Source organism: Vipera berus (assembly GCF_964194415.1).
Source record: "Vipera berus genome assembly, chromosome: 2".
Taxonomy (NCBI): Eukaryota; Metazoa; Chordata; class Lepidosauria; order Squamata; family Viperidae; genus Vipera; species Vipera berus.
The window spans coordinates 66081219-66097911 of record NC_138203.1 but is presented as its reverse complement, the minus strand read 5'-3'; the positions used below and the strand labels follow the sequence as shown (position 1 = coordinate 66097911).

Genomic DNA, 16693 nt, shown 5'->3' with positions numbered 1-16693 from the left:
TAGAATCTTGTCAAACAAATTCACACCCATGTACACACACTCCACCCTATTGACTTCTTGAACTATGAAAGAAAGTGGCGAAGCTCCTTCAGTCAAGAAGAGACATACAGTAGCAAGGATCCTGCATTTCATTTGCCAAATAAATTCAATGTGACATCCTGATTTGTGCGTTTGAAAGGAACTAGTTTTCAAACTCAAGCTGAAAGCTCTCCTGCTGTCAATATAAATTTGCAGTAGACAGGGCATTATCTTAACTCCTACACCAGAAATTTTCAATAGACTTATCTATCACAGATAAGGCTATGCCATCAGAAAGTTGCTATGGGTAACTGAAGACATCCTGCTGCCTTGGGGTGATCAGGCATAGCGTCAGTTTGGTTTCAAAAGCAAATAATGAAAGGAGATCAACTCAGCACCCAGGATTTTCAAAGTTATCTTGTCTATTTATATAGTACACAAAGGCTAAGAAAGAAGCAGGTTTTTTTAAGGCAGAAAGAATATACATTGGGTATATATTTGTAGGAGACAGAAAGAAAGGAATCAGGTAGTATTTTTTTTTTAGTTCAATCAAAGAAACAAGATTGGGGAATAATAGCCAGGAGAACTGACCCTAAAGTTCTCAGCTCCCGATTCATGAAGGTTTTACTTTTCAACTTAACTGAATATTTTGCAGCCACACTGTCAAAAAAGGAAATCCCCCATCAAAGGTCTGAACATTAGGATTTTAAATAAAATTTTAAAAAATGCTATCAAAATCCAGAATATGTACATAGTATATAGAAACTTGCCTTCTGATGAGAGAGACACGCAATTGAAGAAAACAAAACAGAATTATGTTATAATGATTTGGGTGTGTATGCTTATTGTAGGTAACTGAGAACTGATAGGATGCATATATTTCACATTTACAGGGTAAGCCCAGATCAAATCTCAGAAAGGATCCTAGAAAACAGGACTTCAGTTCTTTTATGTCTCCAGGGATACTAAAACCACACTGCATCAAATAACTAACAAGATGTAAATAACAGGCCTTTGCAAATTAGTTTTGATATGATTTGGTGGTCTGATTCAAGACACTTTGTGATTTGATTTGGGAAAGAAATCATCCATAGGCTATAAAGGAAAGGCATATAAATACCCACAGCTGTTTATTTATTTATTTTTTGGCAAAAGGGGTTTTTAAAAGATAAGGATGATAAGGTTCTTTAGAGAATATTGATCCTGCCTAACTTTTGTTGAACATTTTATAGGGTTTCGCAGGAAGTTGTTTTTTTTTTAAAAAAAAATAAATAATCCCTCATTTTTTTCTAAAGCTGAGATCACCAAGAACAAGAATTTAGCAAAGTAGCCCTGAAATTATATCTCAGAGTTTAGGCCAACCTGTGCATGGGTAATGGGCCGTGGCCTCCTGGCCACTGTGCGCGTGTGCATACATCCTCTCACTTGTGCTAGCGCCGTAGCTGTGGGGTGCAAAAACAGGATGCCATGCCACGGGGCACAAAAATGGGCCGCTGCCACGTTGCAGGGCACAGAAACAATGTGCTGCACTATGCAAGAATGTTAAGAGTTAGTATCACGCGGGCGCTAGCCCCAACCCATGCACATGCACGCACATGTAAAATGCTTACTCCTCCCTTTTCCTCTGGTCCGCCAACCGACAAAGGTTGGTGACCTCTGGTCTAGGCTACAGATCCAAGGATGTTTACAGAGATTCCTGGGGGGTGGGGGAGAGGGGGGGAGAGAGAGACTCAAGCAAAGAGTTCCCTTGCTGTTGACTTTTACAGGAAAAACCTGAGCTCGTCTAGGCAGGGAACAGAAGAATAATACTGACTGAGACAGCTGCTTCTGAGTTCCCTTTTCTTTGTGTGTGGCAATACTGTCAGGAGTTCTTTTTAAACCACACTCAGTCATTACATTGACTCAGACCTAGGAGAGACACAAAAGCACTGGATCCTACATTAGTGGGTTTCCATTATATCTCCCTATAAGGAAAGAATGAAGAAACTTTTATTTTGCAAGAGTGTTTTATAAAAGTCATGCATAAGATATATGCAAACGTACACTTCCTATTACCTCTGTCCTTTATTCTATTACTATAACAATGTTTGCTTTGTGTTCTACCTATTATATAGCTCTCTGTTTTCTTCTTACAGAGCTAGTTCTATCTTAATTCTCTGGGATTTTTTCTACTTTTCTTTCTTCTTTATTGTTGGTTTTTAATGGCCAGCATGTACAGCCCTTGCACCTTTCCAAGTTGTTCTTTCTCTTGCTGTGCCTCTCTACTAGGGGTGTTAAACTGCCGGCCCACAGGCCAGATGCGTCATCAGGAAACCGCACCCACCCCATTGCCAGCAATGGAGAAAAAGCTCCGATACGTCGCGCGATGTCACATGACGTCGTGAGCTTGACATGTCTGCTCTATACTTTTTCTGTGGACCATCCACTCCCTCTGAAGGAAAAACACCTTCTTTCATTTGGCTGTGTACTCTAATTACTTGTGGCTGCAGAACTCTAAGGCTCACAATTTCCCTGTTCTCTCCCACACCTGCGTCAAAGTTGCAGCTTTATTGGCAACTCTGCTGTCCTGCAGCTGGGGAAAAGGCTCAGATGGGACGCAAGAAAGGTAGCACAGGTGCCTGCAATTTTGTCAAGGAGACTGCTCTTCTCCAGACACCGGTACTTTGCAAACTGGGACTCTCCTAGATAACTCTCTTCTCTAGACGTAGGACTCAGTTGTGTTAGGATTGTGTGTGCTGCTATTATTTTATATTAATTAGAGAAGCAGCAAAGCCAGGCTAGCACAATCGGTTACAGAGACAGGCAGAGCATAGATAAAGAAGGCTACTTAAGATGATCTGGCTCTGCCACAACTTGTTCTTAAGGGTAGCTAACATTTAGGCCAACCTTTGTGTTAGTCTAGTATTCATTCATTCATTTTTGAGAGATTTAAGCTATTTCAGGCAGCATTTAAAAGTATAGTTTGATCCAAATTGCTTATTGAACTGACTGGTCTTCTTTTCTGATTAACCTGAGCAAAGAAGCTGAGAACTGAGAGAGTAAATGGCACCCAATTGCTATTAACCTCACAAGTTCTTACAGAGTGTGCAGTAATGTGAGTGTGAGTGACAATAAAACTCAAAGGGCAGCCACTCAAATCTGTCAGAGAGCTCATCACAGCCGCTCAATCAACCCTAACCCTCCCTTTCTCTCAAGTTGCAACATTACATACTTTCCATAATACCCTGTAAGCATCAGAAAAGCCATTAATTCTGAAAAATGTTGTGAAAGACCACAAAACATTTCAAAACCAAAAGTTTCAAGCAAGTACTCTCTTTGACTGGTGAATTAGCATTAGTCCTTGAAGCTTGGCATAGCTCTAATAAGCACACTTTATTTTGCAGAGAACTACCTAGGTTGCAGAACTACTTTTCAAATGTGGCATTTGGATTTTGCTTCAGAATATGTACATTAGGAATGAAACATGCAAAGCAAACATTTTGTAAAGAATTGAAATGTGACTGACAGATTTTGTTTTTGAACTCTGAAATGGAATATTTGCCTTGCATTCCTATCTTGTAACATAGGAACAAATGAGTAAATAATGTATTCAAATATTCTAAAATTATTTGAAACTTTAAAATGAAATTATCTTTTAAGTCCCCTTCATGGATTACTGCCTTGCCGTGGCGAAGGGGCTTGCATAATTCAATGAAGCTATGAGCTATGCCGTGCAGGGCCACCCAAGATGGACAGGTCATAGCCGAGAGTTCTGACAAAACGTGATCCACTGGAGAAGGAAATGGCAACCCACTCCAGTATCTTTGCCATGAAAACCCTATGGACAGTACCAAAAGGCAAAACGATATGACGCTGGAAGATGAGCCCCTCAGGTCGGAAGGCGTCCAATATGCTACTGGGGAAGAGCAGAGGGCTAGTACTAGTAGCGCCAGAAAGAATGAAGCGACTGGGCCAAAGCCGAAAGGACGCTCAGCTGTGGATGTGTCTGGTGGTGAAAGGAAAGTCCGATGCTGTAAAGATTTTTTCTCCATAGGAACCTGGAATGTAAGATCCATGAATCAAGGAAAGCTGGACGTGGTCAAACAAGAGATGACAAGACTGAACATCGACATCTTAGGTATCAGCGAACTAAAATGGACAGGAATGGGTGAATTTAATTCAGATGACCATCAGGTATACTACTGCGGGCAAGAATCCCTCAGAAGAAATGGAGTAGCCTTCATAGTCAATAAAAGAGTAGGAAAAGCAATACTGGGATACAATCCTCAAAATGACAGAATGATCTCAGTTCGAATCCAAGGCAAACCATTCAATATCACAGTAGTCCAAGTCTATGCCCCAACCACCAGTGCTGAAGAGGATGAAATTGACCGGTTCTATGAAGCCCTACAGCACCTTATAGAACTAACACCAAAAAATGATGTCCTTATCATCATGGGGGATTGGAATGCTAAAGTAGGAAGCCAAAAGATAACCGGAATAACAGGCAAGTTTGGCCTTGGAGTACAAAATGAAGCAGGGCACAGGCTGATAGAATTTTGTCAAGAGAATACGATGGTCATAGCAAACACTCTTTTCCAACAACCCAAGAGATGGCTCTACACATGGACATCACCAGACGGTCATCACAGAAATCAGATTGACTATATGCTCTGCAGCCAAAGATGGAGAAGCTCTATACAGTCAGTAAAAACAAGACCAGGAGCTGACTGTGGCTCAGACCATGAGCTTCTCCTTGCAAAGTTTAAGCTTAAACTGAAGAAAGTAGGGAAAAGCACTAGGCCACTCAGGTATGAATTAAATCATATCCCTGTTGAATATACAGTAGAGGTGACAAATAGATTTAAGGAATTAGATCTGATAGACAGAGTGCCTGAAGAACTATGGACAGAGGTTCGCAACATTGTACAACAGGTAGCAACCAAAACCATCCCAAAGAAAAAGAAATGCAAGAAAGCAAAATGGCTGTCTGAGGAAGCTTTGCAAATAGCTAAGGAAAGGAGGGAAGCGAAAGGCAAGGGAGAAAAACATAGATATGCCCAATTGAATGCAGAATTCCAGAGAATAGCTAGAAGAGATAAGAATGCCTTCTTAAATGAACAGTGCAAAGAAATAGAAGAAAACAATAGAATAGGGAGGACCAGAGATCTTTTCAAGAAAATTGGAGAGATGAAGGGAACGTTTAATGCAAAAATGGGCATGATAAAGGACCAAAATGGCAGGGACCTAACAGAGGCAGAAGAGATTAAGAAGAGGTGGCAAAATTACACAGAAGAACTATACAAGAATGAGCTTAATGTCCCTGATAATCACAATGAGGTGGTCACTGACCTCGAGCCAGACATCCTAGAATGTGAAGTGAAGTGGGCTTTAGAAAAGCTGAGCAACAACAAAGCTAGTGGAGGTGACAGTATTCCAGCTGAGCTATTCAAAATCTTAAAAGACAGTGCAGTAAAAGTGCTATACTCAATTTGCCAGCAAATTTGGAAAACTCAACAGTGGCCACAGGATTGGAAAAGATCAGTTTACATTCCAATTCCAAAGAAAGGCAGTGCCAAAGAATGTTCAAACTATCGCACCATTGCACTCATTTCTCATGCTAGTAAAGTCATGCTTAAAATCCTACAAGCTAGACTTCAGCAGTATGTGGATCGAGAACTACCAGAAGTACAGGCAGGATTTCGAAGAGGCAGAGGAACTAGAGATCAAATTGCCAACATACGCTGGATCATGGAGAAAGCTAGGGAGTTCCAGAAAAACATCTACTTCTGCTTCATTGACTATGCTAAAGCCTTTGATTGTGTGGATCATAACAAACTGTGGCAAGTTCTTAAAGAGATGGGAGTACCAGACCATCTTATTTGTCTCTTGAGAAACCTATATGCGGGTCAAGAAGCAACAGTGAGAACTGGACATGGAACCACTGATTGGTTCAAAATTGGGAAAGGAGTCCGGCAAGGCTGTATACTGTCGCCCTGCCTATTTAACTTATATGCAGAGCACATCATGAGAAAGGCAGGGCTAGATGAATCAAAAGTTGGAATTAAGATTGCCGGAAGAAATATCAACAACCTAAGATACGCAGATGATACCACTCTAATGGCAGAAAGTGAAGAAGAACTAAAGAGCCTCTTGTTGCGGGTGAAGAAGGAGAGTGCAAAACTTGGGTTGAAACTTAACATTAAGAAAATCAAGATCATGGCATCTGGCCCTCTCAATTCCTGGCAAATAGATGGGGAAGAAATGGAGGTAGTGACAGATTTTATTTTCCTGGGCTCCAAGATCACTGCAGATGGGGACTGTAGCCAAGAAATTAAAAGACGCTTGCTCCTGGGGAGGAAAGCCATGACAAATCTAGACAGCACACTAAAAAGCAGAGACATCACCCTGTCAACAAAAGTGCGTATAGTCAAGGCTATGGTCTTCCCAGTTGCAATGTATGGCAGTGAAAGTTGGACCATAAGAAAGGCTGAGCGCCAAAGAATTGAGGCCTTTGAACTATGGTGCTGGAGAAGACTCCTGCGAGTCCCTTGGACTGCAAGGCGATCAAACCGGTCAGTCCTAGAGGAGATCAATCCTGACTGCTCTTTAGAAGGCCAGATCCTGAAGCTAAAACTCAAATACTTTGGCCACCTAATGAGAAGGAAGGACTCACTGGAGAAGAGCCTAATGCTGGGAAAGATCGAGGGCAATAGAAGAAGGGGACGACAGAGAATGAGGTGGCTGGATGGAGTCACTGAAGCAGTAGGCGTGAGCTTAAATGGATTCCAGAAGATGGTAGACGACAGAAAGGCCTGGAGGAATGTTGTCCATAGGGTCGCGATGGGTCGGACACGACTTCGCAGCTAACAACAACATCTTTTAAGTCATACTAAACTTAGAAGTGGGAATCACCATGGTTTTTTTAGCACATACGTCTTAGCTTAAATGCAAATTAAAACAGTATGTGTCAGAATCCATTTATATCATATTCATAAATGGAATGTTTCAAACATATCTCATGGATTCTGCCATCTCCCGAAGAGAAGAGGATAGATGTGTATTGAACCGGCAATAGGCATTTCAAAGGAAAGGAGAAGCCTTTTGAACTGGGGAAACAAAAGGGGGGGCTAGCATCTGGCTTTTGTCACGGTAGACAGCAATAAACAAAAGGGTCCTAACTTCCTTTTTCCCACGAGAGGAAGGATGGGGGGACTGACCAAATGGGAATTAAGGGGGGGGTTAAACCGGGAACTCTTTATAAGGATTTACATCGTGGAACCATTAAGCCCTGTCTCATTTCCTACAACCGAGCATGTCATAGTAAAGATTTCTTTTGGACTAAAAACCTGGCTCCAAGAGTTTTTGTCTTCCTAAGACGTGGTTTGGGGTGGGTCCTGACATTAGACAGGGCTTGCAACGAAAGTCAACCCGGGAAGAAGAACCTTACCGGGGGACTTTGCAAATAAATATGATGTCTGACGATGAAGCAAGAAGGGAAGGAAGCCCCACGGAGAAGGACCCTTCCTCCCAGCCGAACTCCCAGAAACATTGGGAAACTGAAGCATCATATTCCTCCTGGGAGGAAACGGCGGAGCAGCACGAACAAAAACCCCGGTGGTCGATGGGCGTTGGAAGGAAAAGTGAGTGGGAAAAGGCTTCGAGAGAAGTGACCCTGAGACGGAGCGACCACCAACCGGAATGGAAACAAGAGATGGAGAACTCCCTGCACGCCAGTGAGGAAGAGCGGATTCTGGAAAAAGCTATTGACTTGATGAAAACAACCCTGAGCTCACTAAGGGAGGAGAGAGCTGGAAACCACAACACCTGGGGTCGCAACTGGAGGGGTAACGGAAGGAATCCAACACCTGAAACCCCAGGGCTGTCCAATGGAACAGGAGCCGCTGACTCAGCGGTACCCACCCCCCCCAGACCCACAGATGGGGATCGAGATGAGGAGCGATACACTCTGCGGCGCAGACAACGATCCAGCCAAAGATTCCCACCCCTGGAAGCAAAATTCAAGGGAGAGCCATCACGACTGGGATTTTTCCTAACCCAAGTCCTCAGCTACATGGAAGAGTACGGACGGGACATCCCCAGTGACAAAACACGCATCCGAATTGTGCAATCTGCCCTGGACGGGACGGCCGCAGACTGGGTGGTGAACCTGCATGACTCCAACGCCCCAGAACTCAACGACTTCAACCGATTCATGTCATCCTTGAGGCGACGATTCGAGGACCCTTTGGCTGACCGGAAGGCCCGGGAGAGAATCAAGACGGTGAGGCAGGGCAGGAGAACAGTGGCCGAATATACCCAAGAATTCCGAGCCATCGCCAGCAAGCTGAACTGGCCAGAAGACATCCTCCTCAGCCATTTCAAAGACGGTCTAAACTACGACCTGTATGACGCTTGCCTGCCTCGGGGAGACCCCTACCATCTCGATGACTGGTATGTCCTGGCAGAGGAAGTGGAAATAGACCTATTGAAAAGACAACGCAGAGGAAAACCATGGGGCCGCCCGCCACTCGAGCAAACACGTGAGGGGGAAAACCCACCGGCCACGGCTAAAAAATCAAAGGGATGTTTCAATTGCGGGAGAGAGGGCCACCGTGCTGCAGAATGTCGTTCGAAAGCCCCTCCACGCAAAACAGAGGCACCATCTTCCAAAAAGCTGGGGAAGTCTCAAGGCAACCCAAAAGAATCTTCCATGAAGGGGACAGAGGCTGTAGAGTCCACAATTTCTGCCAAAACCTGGGATTGGACTCCGGCCTACACTGCAGGGGCGGTGGACACCTCGGAAGACAGCTCAAGTGGACCTCTTCCACCCATACTTAAGACAGTAACTATATTAGCTTCCTCTGCACCAAAAGCCAATGAAATAAAAGCTTTGATAGACTCTGGCTGCATCCGCTGCCTCATCAGCCCAACGCTGGTGGAGGAACTGAGCATCCCAGTGAGGAGGCTAAAACAACCAATCTCCTTCAGTCAATTAGACGGGTCTATAGCAGGGGGGGGACCAGCTACCCTAGCCACTCTACCACTCCACATGTCCCTGGGGTCCCATGAGGAAGACATAACATTTATAGTGGCCCCAGGCATGGCATGCCCAATGATTTTAGGACTGGAATGGCTGAAGAAATGGAACCCCGGGATAAACTGGAGGACTGCAGAACTCAACTTCCCAAAAGGGGAACAGGAAAACGTAAAACCCCCAAACACCCCCCCAACCCAGAGGGAGGAAAAAGCAGCAGTGGGGGAAGAGAAGGGGCTAACAGAGATACCGGAGGAATACAGGGACCTGGCTGAGGTTTTCAGTGAGGAAAGAGCAGATGAGCTCCCCCCCCACCGCCCCACAGACTGCACCATAGAATTCAAACCTGGGGCAAAACTCCCAAAACCCAGGATGTATGCCATGAGCCCAAGGGAAATGGCAGAAATGGAAAGATTCATAAAGAAAAACTTAGAAAGAGGATTTATTGAGCCCGCCAAACCCAAAGTAGCCGCCCCGGTTCTGTTCAGGGAGAAGAAGGATGGTTCCTTTCGTTTGGTTGTGGATTACCGGAACCTAAATACAATTAGTGAATGTAATCTATACCCCCTTCCCCTAATGAAGGATATGCTATCCCACCTATCGAAAGGAAAGATTTTTACCAAACTAGACCTGAGGGAAGCATACTACCGTATTAGGATTAAGGAAGGAGACGAATGGAAAACTGCATTCAACTGCCCAATGGGGTGCTATCAATTCAAAGTATTGCCATTTGGACTGCAAGGGGCCCCCGCAGTCTTTATGCAATTAATTAATGACGTACTGAGAGAGCACCTATATAAGGGGGTCCTGGTTTACCTCGATGACATCCTTATCTTCACAGAAACCAAAGAGGAACATATCAAACTAGTCAGAGCAGTCCTGAAGAAATTGCGAGCTGCCCATTTATATGCTAAATTATCGAAGTGTGAATTTCATCAGGAAAAAATCGACTACCTGGGATATCGCATATCCCCAGAGGGCATCGAAATGGACCCAGAGAAGGTCAGGACAGTACTAGAGTGGGCACCCCCCCGCACACGGAAGCAATTGCAAAGTTTCCTGGGGTTTGCAAATTTCTACCGCCAATTCATCCCTGCATTTGGCCAAATAGCCATGCCCCTCACAAATTTGTTGAAAACGAAGGGGGGGTCACCCGTGAAACCCAGCCAGCCTCTGAAATGGTCAATGGAATGTCAAGCAGCATTTGAGAGGCTAAAGAGACTCTTTTCTGCGGAACCTGTACTTAAACACCCAGATCCCAACAAACCTTTTGTAATACAGGCAGATGCGAGCGACGTAGCAGTCGGAGCCGTATTACTACAAGAAAATGATGAGGGGGCGTTGCAACCTTGCGCATATACATCCAGGAAACTTACAGAAACTGAACAACGATGGCCAATATGGGAGAAGGAAGCATTCTCATTAAGGTGGTCATTATTAACTTGGCGTCAATTTTTGGAAGGAAATAAAATACCTTTCCAAGTCTGGACTGACCACAAAAATTTAGAAACACTAAAAACGCCCAGGAAGCTCACTCCTAAGCAAGCCCGCTGGTCCCAACACTTTCACCGATTCAATTTCACTCTCAAACACTTACCGGGGGGGAAGAACTTCCTGGCAGATGCATTATCCCGCATGCCCCAATATAACAGCACAAGAGTTACTGACTTTAAACCACTTGTACCGGAACAACAACTGGCAGCACCAGTCACCACCAGGGCACAAGAAAAAATGAAGCCGAAGGTAGATAGCCAAACTGGAATAGAATTCAGGAAATCTTTGGAAAGTGATGAATGGTTCCAGAAAAATAAACATGTGTGCACAATTAAAGATGGACTGCCGTGGGTGGGGGAGAAGCTATATATACCGGCCACACAGAGAATCAATTTCATGCAACTGTGCCATGATACAAAATCAGCAGGACACTTTGGCTTTGTAAAAACCTTACACTTAACTAAAAGGCAATTTTGGTGGCCATCTATGAAAAAGGACATAGAAAGCTATGTGGGTAGCTGTCAAATTTGCGCAATGGCCAAAAGACTGCAAGGGAAACCACCAGGTCTGTTACAACCGGTGGCGAATCCCTCAGCCCCATGGAAAGAAATAGCCATGGATTTTATTGTGGAACTACCAGAAAGCAACGGAAACACCGTTATCTGGACTGTTACTGATCTGTTCTCTAAGCAAGTCCATTTCATACCTTGCCCAAAAATTCCTACTGCAAAAGCATTAGCAAAACTTTTTGTACAACATATTTACAGATTGCATGGGGCACCACAACGCATCATATCTGACAGGGGGGTGCAATTTACCTCAGCATTCTGGAAGGAATTTTTATCTCTGTTAGGAACCACCCAAGGACTGACATCTAGTCATCACCCTCAGGGTAATGGGCAATCGGAAAGGGCTAACTCTGTACTTGAACAATATTTAAGATGTTATGTACATTTTCAGCAGAACAATTGGACAGACCTGCTGCCTTTCGCAGAAGTGGCATATAACAACGCAATTCACTCCAGCACAGGTTACACTCCTTTTCAAGTAGCCACAGGCCAGAGCTTCAACCCCATACCTGATCTAACTCCAAAAGAACCGGTAATTCCAGAACTAAAGGAATGGATTGCTCAGTTACAATACACCTGGCCTATTGTCAGAAAAGCATTAACAGAGGCTAGATTAGCACACAAGACACAGGCAGACAAGAAAAGATCTGATCCCACACCGTTCAAGGTGGGAGAGATGGTATATCTGTCTACAAAATACCTTAAGTCTCTCCAACCCTGTAAAAAACTAGGACCAAAATACATTGGACCTTTTCCAATTAAAAGAATCATAAACCCAGTAACAGTTGAATTAGAACTACCTAAAAATCTTAGACGAATACACCCAATCTTTCACTGCAGTCTAATAAAGAGAGAACAACAATCTCCCCTACGAACAAAAATTCCACCACCACCACCTCCCATCATGGTGGAAGGAGAACAACATTTCGAGGTGAAAGAAATTCTGGATTCCAGGAGACATCATGGAACAACTCAATATCTAGTGGCTTGGAAACACCTCCCCTCCTCAGAAAATGAATGGGTCAGCAAACACCACGTTAAAGCACCAAAGCTGCTTAAGAGATTTCATACAGAATATCCAAACAAACCGAGTTAACATTTACACATGTTTTTTTTTTCCTTCTCTTTTCTTTTCTCCCCCTACAGATGGACACATCTTTCTTCTAAGGAGAGCGGACTGTCAGAATCCATTTATATCATATTCATAAATGGAATGTTTCAAACATATCTCATGGATTCTGCCATCTCCCGAAGAGAAGAGGATAGATGTGTATTGAACCGGCAATAGGCATTTCAAAGGAAAGGAGAAGCCTTTTGAACTGGGGAAACAAAAGGGGGGGCTAGCATCTGGCTTTTGTCACGGTAGACAGCAATAAACAAAAGGGTCCTAACTTCCTTTTTCCCACGAGAGGAAGGATGGGGGGACTGACCAAATGGGAATTAAGGGGGGGGGGGTTAAACCGGGAACTCTTTATAAGGATTTACATCGTGGAACCATTAAGCCCTGTCTCATTTCCTACAACCGAGCATGTCATAGTAAAGATTTCTTTTGGACTAAAAACCTGGCTCCAAGAGTTTTTGTCTTCCTAAGACGTGGTTTGGGGTGGGTCCTGACAGTATGTTTTATTTATCAGCCAGTATTAACATCCACTTTCCTTCAACCTTGTGGTGATGAAAAATTCTGAAAAAGAGAGAACATATCTTGCCAATATCTTCTGCCAACTAACTGGCATAAAACCCAGTATAAAGTGCTCTTTGCAAGAATGGTAAAAATATAGTACAGGTAGTCCTTGAATTATGACAACTGAGCCTCAAATTTCTGGTACTAAGTGAGACAATTGTTAAGTGATTTTTTCCCCTATTTTACAACTTTTCTTGCTACAATTGTTAAGCGAATCTCTGCAGCTGTTAAGTCAGTAATATGGTTATTCAGTGAATCTGGCTTCCCCATTGATTTTGCTTGTCAGAAGATGGCAAAAGTTGATCACATGACCCCAGGACACTGCAACCGTCATACATATGAGTCAGTTGCCAAATATCTGAATTTTGATCACATGACCAAGGGGATACTGTAGTGATCATAAGTGTGAAAAATGGTCATAAGTAACTTTTTTTAGTGATGATGTAACTGAATGAATTGTTGTAAGTCAGGGGTGTCAAACTGTCGGCCCATGGGCCAGATGCGTCACAAGGAAACCGCGCCCACCCCATTGTCGATACATCGTGCGATGTTATGTGACATCGTGAGTTTGACATGTCTGTTGTAAGCCAAGGCCTTGCTTCTTGGGGTGCTCATCTCTTACTATAAACATTGTGCTCTGGCTAATATAAATTTCAAGATGATTGTCAGAAATTACTCACGGTTTTCCACCAGGGATCCCAGCCAGATTAGGAGGGATTCCAGGTACTCTCATATGAGGGGGAGGATCAAACCCAACCTGATAAAATGAACAAAGAAATAGGCCAATCAGTTAGAAAAAGTACAAGACTACTGACTTTGAACATAGTAGATTTCACAAAATACAGGTTTACCAAAATTAGATAGTCATCCATTTGATGGATAAGCATGCCCTCATAATAAATCCACCATCATAATATATACTTCCTGCCTCATCTTTAAATGGAGGGAGAAAGTCTGTCCATTTAAGGAAAGAAATATTCAATACAGCTATGAGCTTTTTGTATGTTAACTAATGGTAACATTTTAAAAATGAAGGAACGGAGACATTATTTTTCAAATAAGGGGAAATAATATTTTGTGTAGGAACATGTAACATAGTAGGGGACAAAAATCCCATCTCTAAAACTGCATTAAATATTCTTTAATGCTTAAAGACATGTGTTAATATTATATCCCCATTCAACAAGACTGCAAACCTACCATAGGGGAGCGTCCATAGGCAACTACTGCAGCTGCCGCTGCAGCAGCACTCATTTGGGGGGACATGTTGTGGAGACTAGCATAGGCAGCTCCTGGACTAGTCAGCTCTCCATTCATGCCAGCATGAGGTACCATTCCAAAGGGAGCAGGGTAGGGACCTGGTACAGCCAGAGGTGTTCTCAAGCCAGCAGCTGCAGGAAAAGGAGACAATATCTGTATATTATTTTATACAGCTCATTTTTTCATATTAATCAACCTGCACAGAAAAATAAGTTTTTCAATTTAGCAACCTCTTGTTGAGAAATGCAGAGTGAGAAATTCAGCCCTTCCAAAATAACACTGACAAGCATTTCTCTACATTTGACCTCACAACCATCCTTTTTTTTAAATTATTCCAATCAATTATATTTGCAGTTTGCTATTATACAAGTGTACAAATGGCTATAATAAATTCATTTAGCCAGTCTGGAATCTGATAATTTTTAACATTATCACTATGTTTATTATGTTAATAAATGTGGCCAAAATGCAAATGAAAAGTATTAGTCACCATGCACAATCCTTTCCTTAAAACCCCTTCCTAGACTCCTTATACAGTTAGTCCTCCAATTACAACAGTAACAAGGACTGGAGTTTGTGACACTAAGTGATGTGGCTGTAGCATGATATCTCATAGCTACATCGCTTAGTGATGGCAATCTCAGCACTCCACATTTCCATTGTTAACTGAATGCCACCCTTCATTTGGCAAGAATACACCCCAATCTAAGCCATTTCTGGATTGGTCCCTCCCACTTCCAAGCCTCACTAAGATAAGGGACTACCTCCTCTTCAACTCACCTATCTTCCACTATCTATTCCCTTTTATGCCTCCCACATCTATGCTCCCTCACCAGCGGGGTGGGGAGAGAGAATTATAATCCTCAGATACATCACAACCACATCAAATTATATTAGTAGTAATAATTCAGTGCATGTCAGAAGTTTTTTTTATTATTTTACCAGCTTGGTTGACCAAAGGGTCCATAGTTGAAGGTTTAGCAAGACCTGGACGAAGACCTGGTGTAGCACTAGTTCCTGGAGTTGGGACATCACTTCGTGGAGTTGGTGTGCTGGATTTAAGGACTGGTGTGCTAGCCTTTTCATGCTGGCATCATTAAACAAATCAAATAAGTACTGTTAGTAATCCAGGCAATTCTTGAGTATTCAATTTCAACACCATGTTGAATTTTGAAATTAAATTTATTTGGGCAATCTCCTATAATTCAATATTAGTAGTGTCTGCCCTCTCTATTTCTGCTTTAAAAAAAGAATGATATGCAACATTCTTTAGTTGTATATATTATTGGCAAGATGTGAAACTTACTAGTTAATTGTAATTTTAAAGTCTTCAACTATTTTAATTCAAATATAGGACTTTGAAGGAGGTAAATGAAGAGTAAGTCCGATCACAAAGATATATTTAACAAACCAGTTGAAAAAAGAAACAAAAGGCAAATGTTATGCTTCAACTAGAACTCAAAAGGATGGTGATTTATTACAGAAGACCTGTTCTCTCTGCCATAAACTTCATGAGGAAGAAAGGATTCAAAAAATTGTTCCAGATTAGAAGAAAATAAATTATCCTTATGACCTCATTAAGAATGGATACAGAGTGAGCAATTTTCAACCTTTTATTTTAACAGATATACAACTTAGAAACTAGAGAAATGAATAAAAGAGAAATTAAAAACAGATATACAACCTGTGTTAAATTGAATACTGTAAGTAGGTTCAATAGAATATTAGATTAACACTACATGTAAAATACTTTCATCATATTTGATTATTTTTAAAAGGAAATCAATAATAACTAATTAACAAAGGCAACCATTATGATAAAAATGATCAGCCAGAATAAATGATTAACAGGGATTTCCAAATAATTTTTAACAGTTTACCTACACAAATGAAGGGAAATATGTGTGTCCCATGGTAATGATGTGAGATCGAAAGCTGGAGCCCATTCTTCGGTTTACCCTCATTATAATAAGTTTATTATTATGTTTAATATTTTAAAGAGAAATATAAATTTGTATGTCACACAAGTCCATGGTTAGAATTATACTCCATCAATGGCTTCAACATTAATTTGATTTCTCAATCAGACTTGATTTTTAAATACAAAGTGTTTTTTGACACTACAGCATCCTTCTGCCTAGTTTTCAATTCTTCTAAGGAAAGAATTCCATGCCATTTCCAGTAAGACACATAAAGTATACTGACAGCTGATATAATTTATGAAGGCAACAATCTATGCTTTGTAGGAATACAAGACTTAGAAATAACAGAAAAATAGCTAGCAGAGGAGTTAAATTATAGGGTGATTTACAGGACAATATGAAACTGATAGATGCTAATGGGATTCTACTTCACCTGTTGTCCAGTTTTTAAATAGGGAAATACTACTTTCTATTAACCAAACTTTAGAACAGAATGTCAAACAGCTGCACACTAAAAAATGAATACATTTGTAATTTTAGTAAAATGAACTCAGTTAAAATTACTTTAATTAAATGCACAATACAATTGTTCCATGTTATGCTTCTCTTCTATCAAAATTAAGCAACAACTTTTCATGCCACAACCAAAGCCAAATACAGATCACATATTTTAATCCACATTTGGGCTATTTTGTGTGGAATGTGAAAAAGCTGCAGAAACCCACAAATCAAA

General features: G+C 41.9%; 1 protein-coding gene across 5 annotated transcripts in view; it reads right to left on the bottom strand.

The window, feature by feature from the left end:
* The window catches only part of TLE1 (TLE family member 1, transcriptional corepressor), a 93638-nt gene that overhangs the window by 25170 nt on the left and 51775 nt on the right, over positions 1-16693 (bottom strand). For all 5 annotated transcript variants that reach the window (XM_081320840.1, XM_081320842.1, XM_081320841.1 and 2 more), the window contains 3 exons: positions 14981-15125; positions 13979-14169; positions 13459-13535 (listed from right to left, as the gene is read on the bottom strand). In XM_081320840.1, the coding sequence (XP_081176966.1) occupies positions 13459-13535; positions 13979-14169; positions 14981-15125 (413 nt within the window). The remainder of the gene's footprint in view (positions 1-13458; positions 13536-13978; positions 14170-14980; positions 15126-16693) is intronic.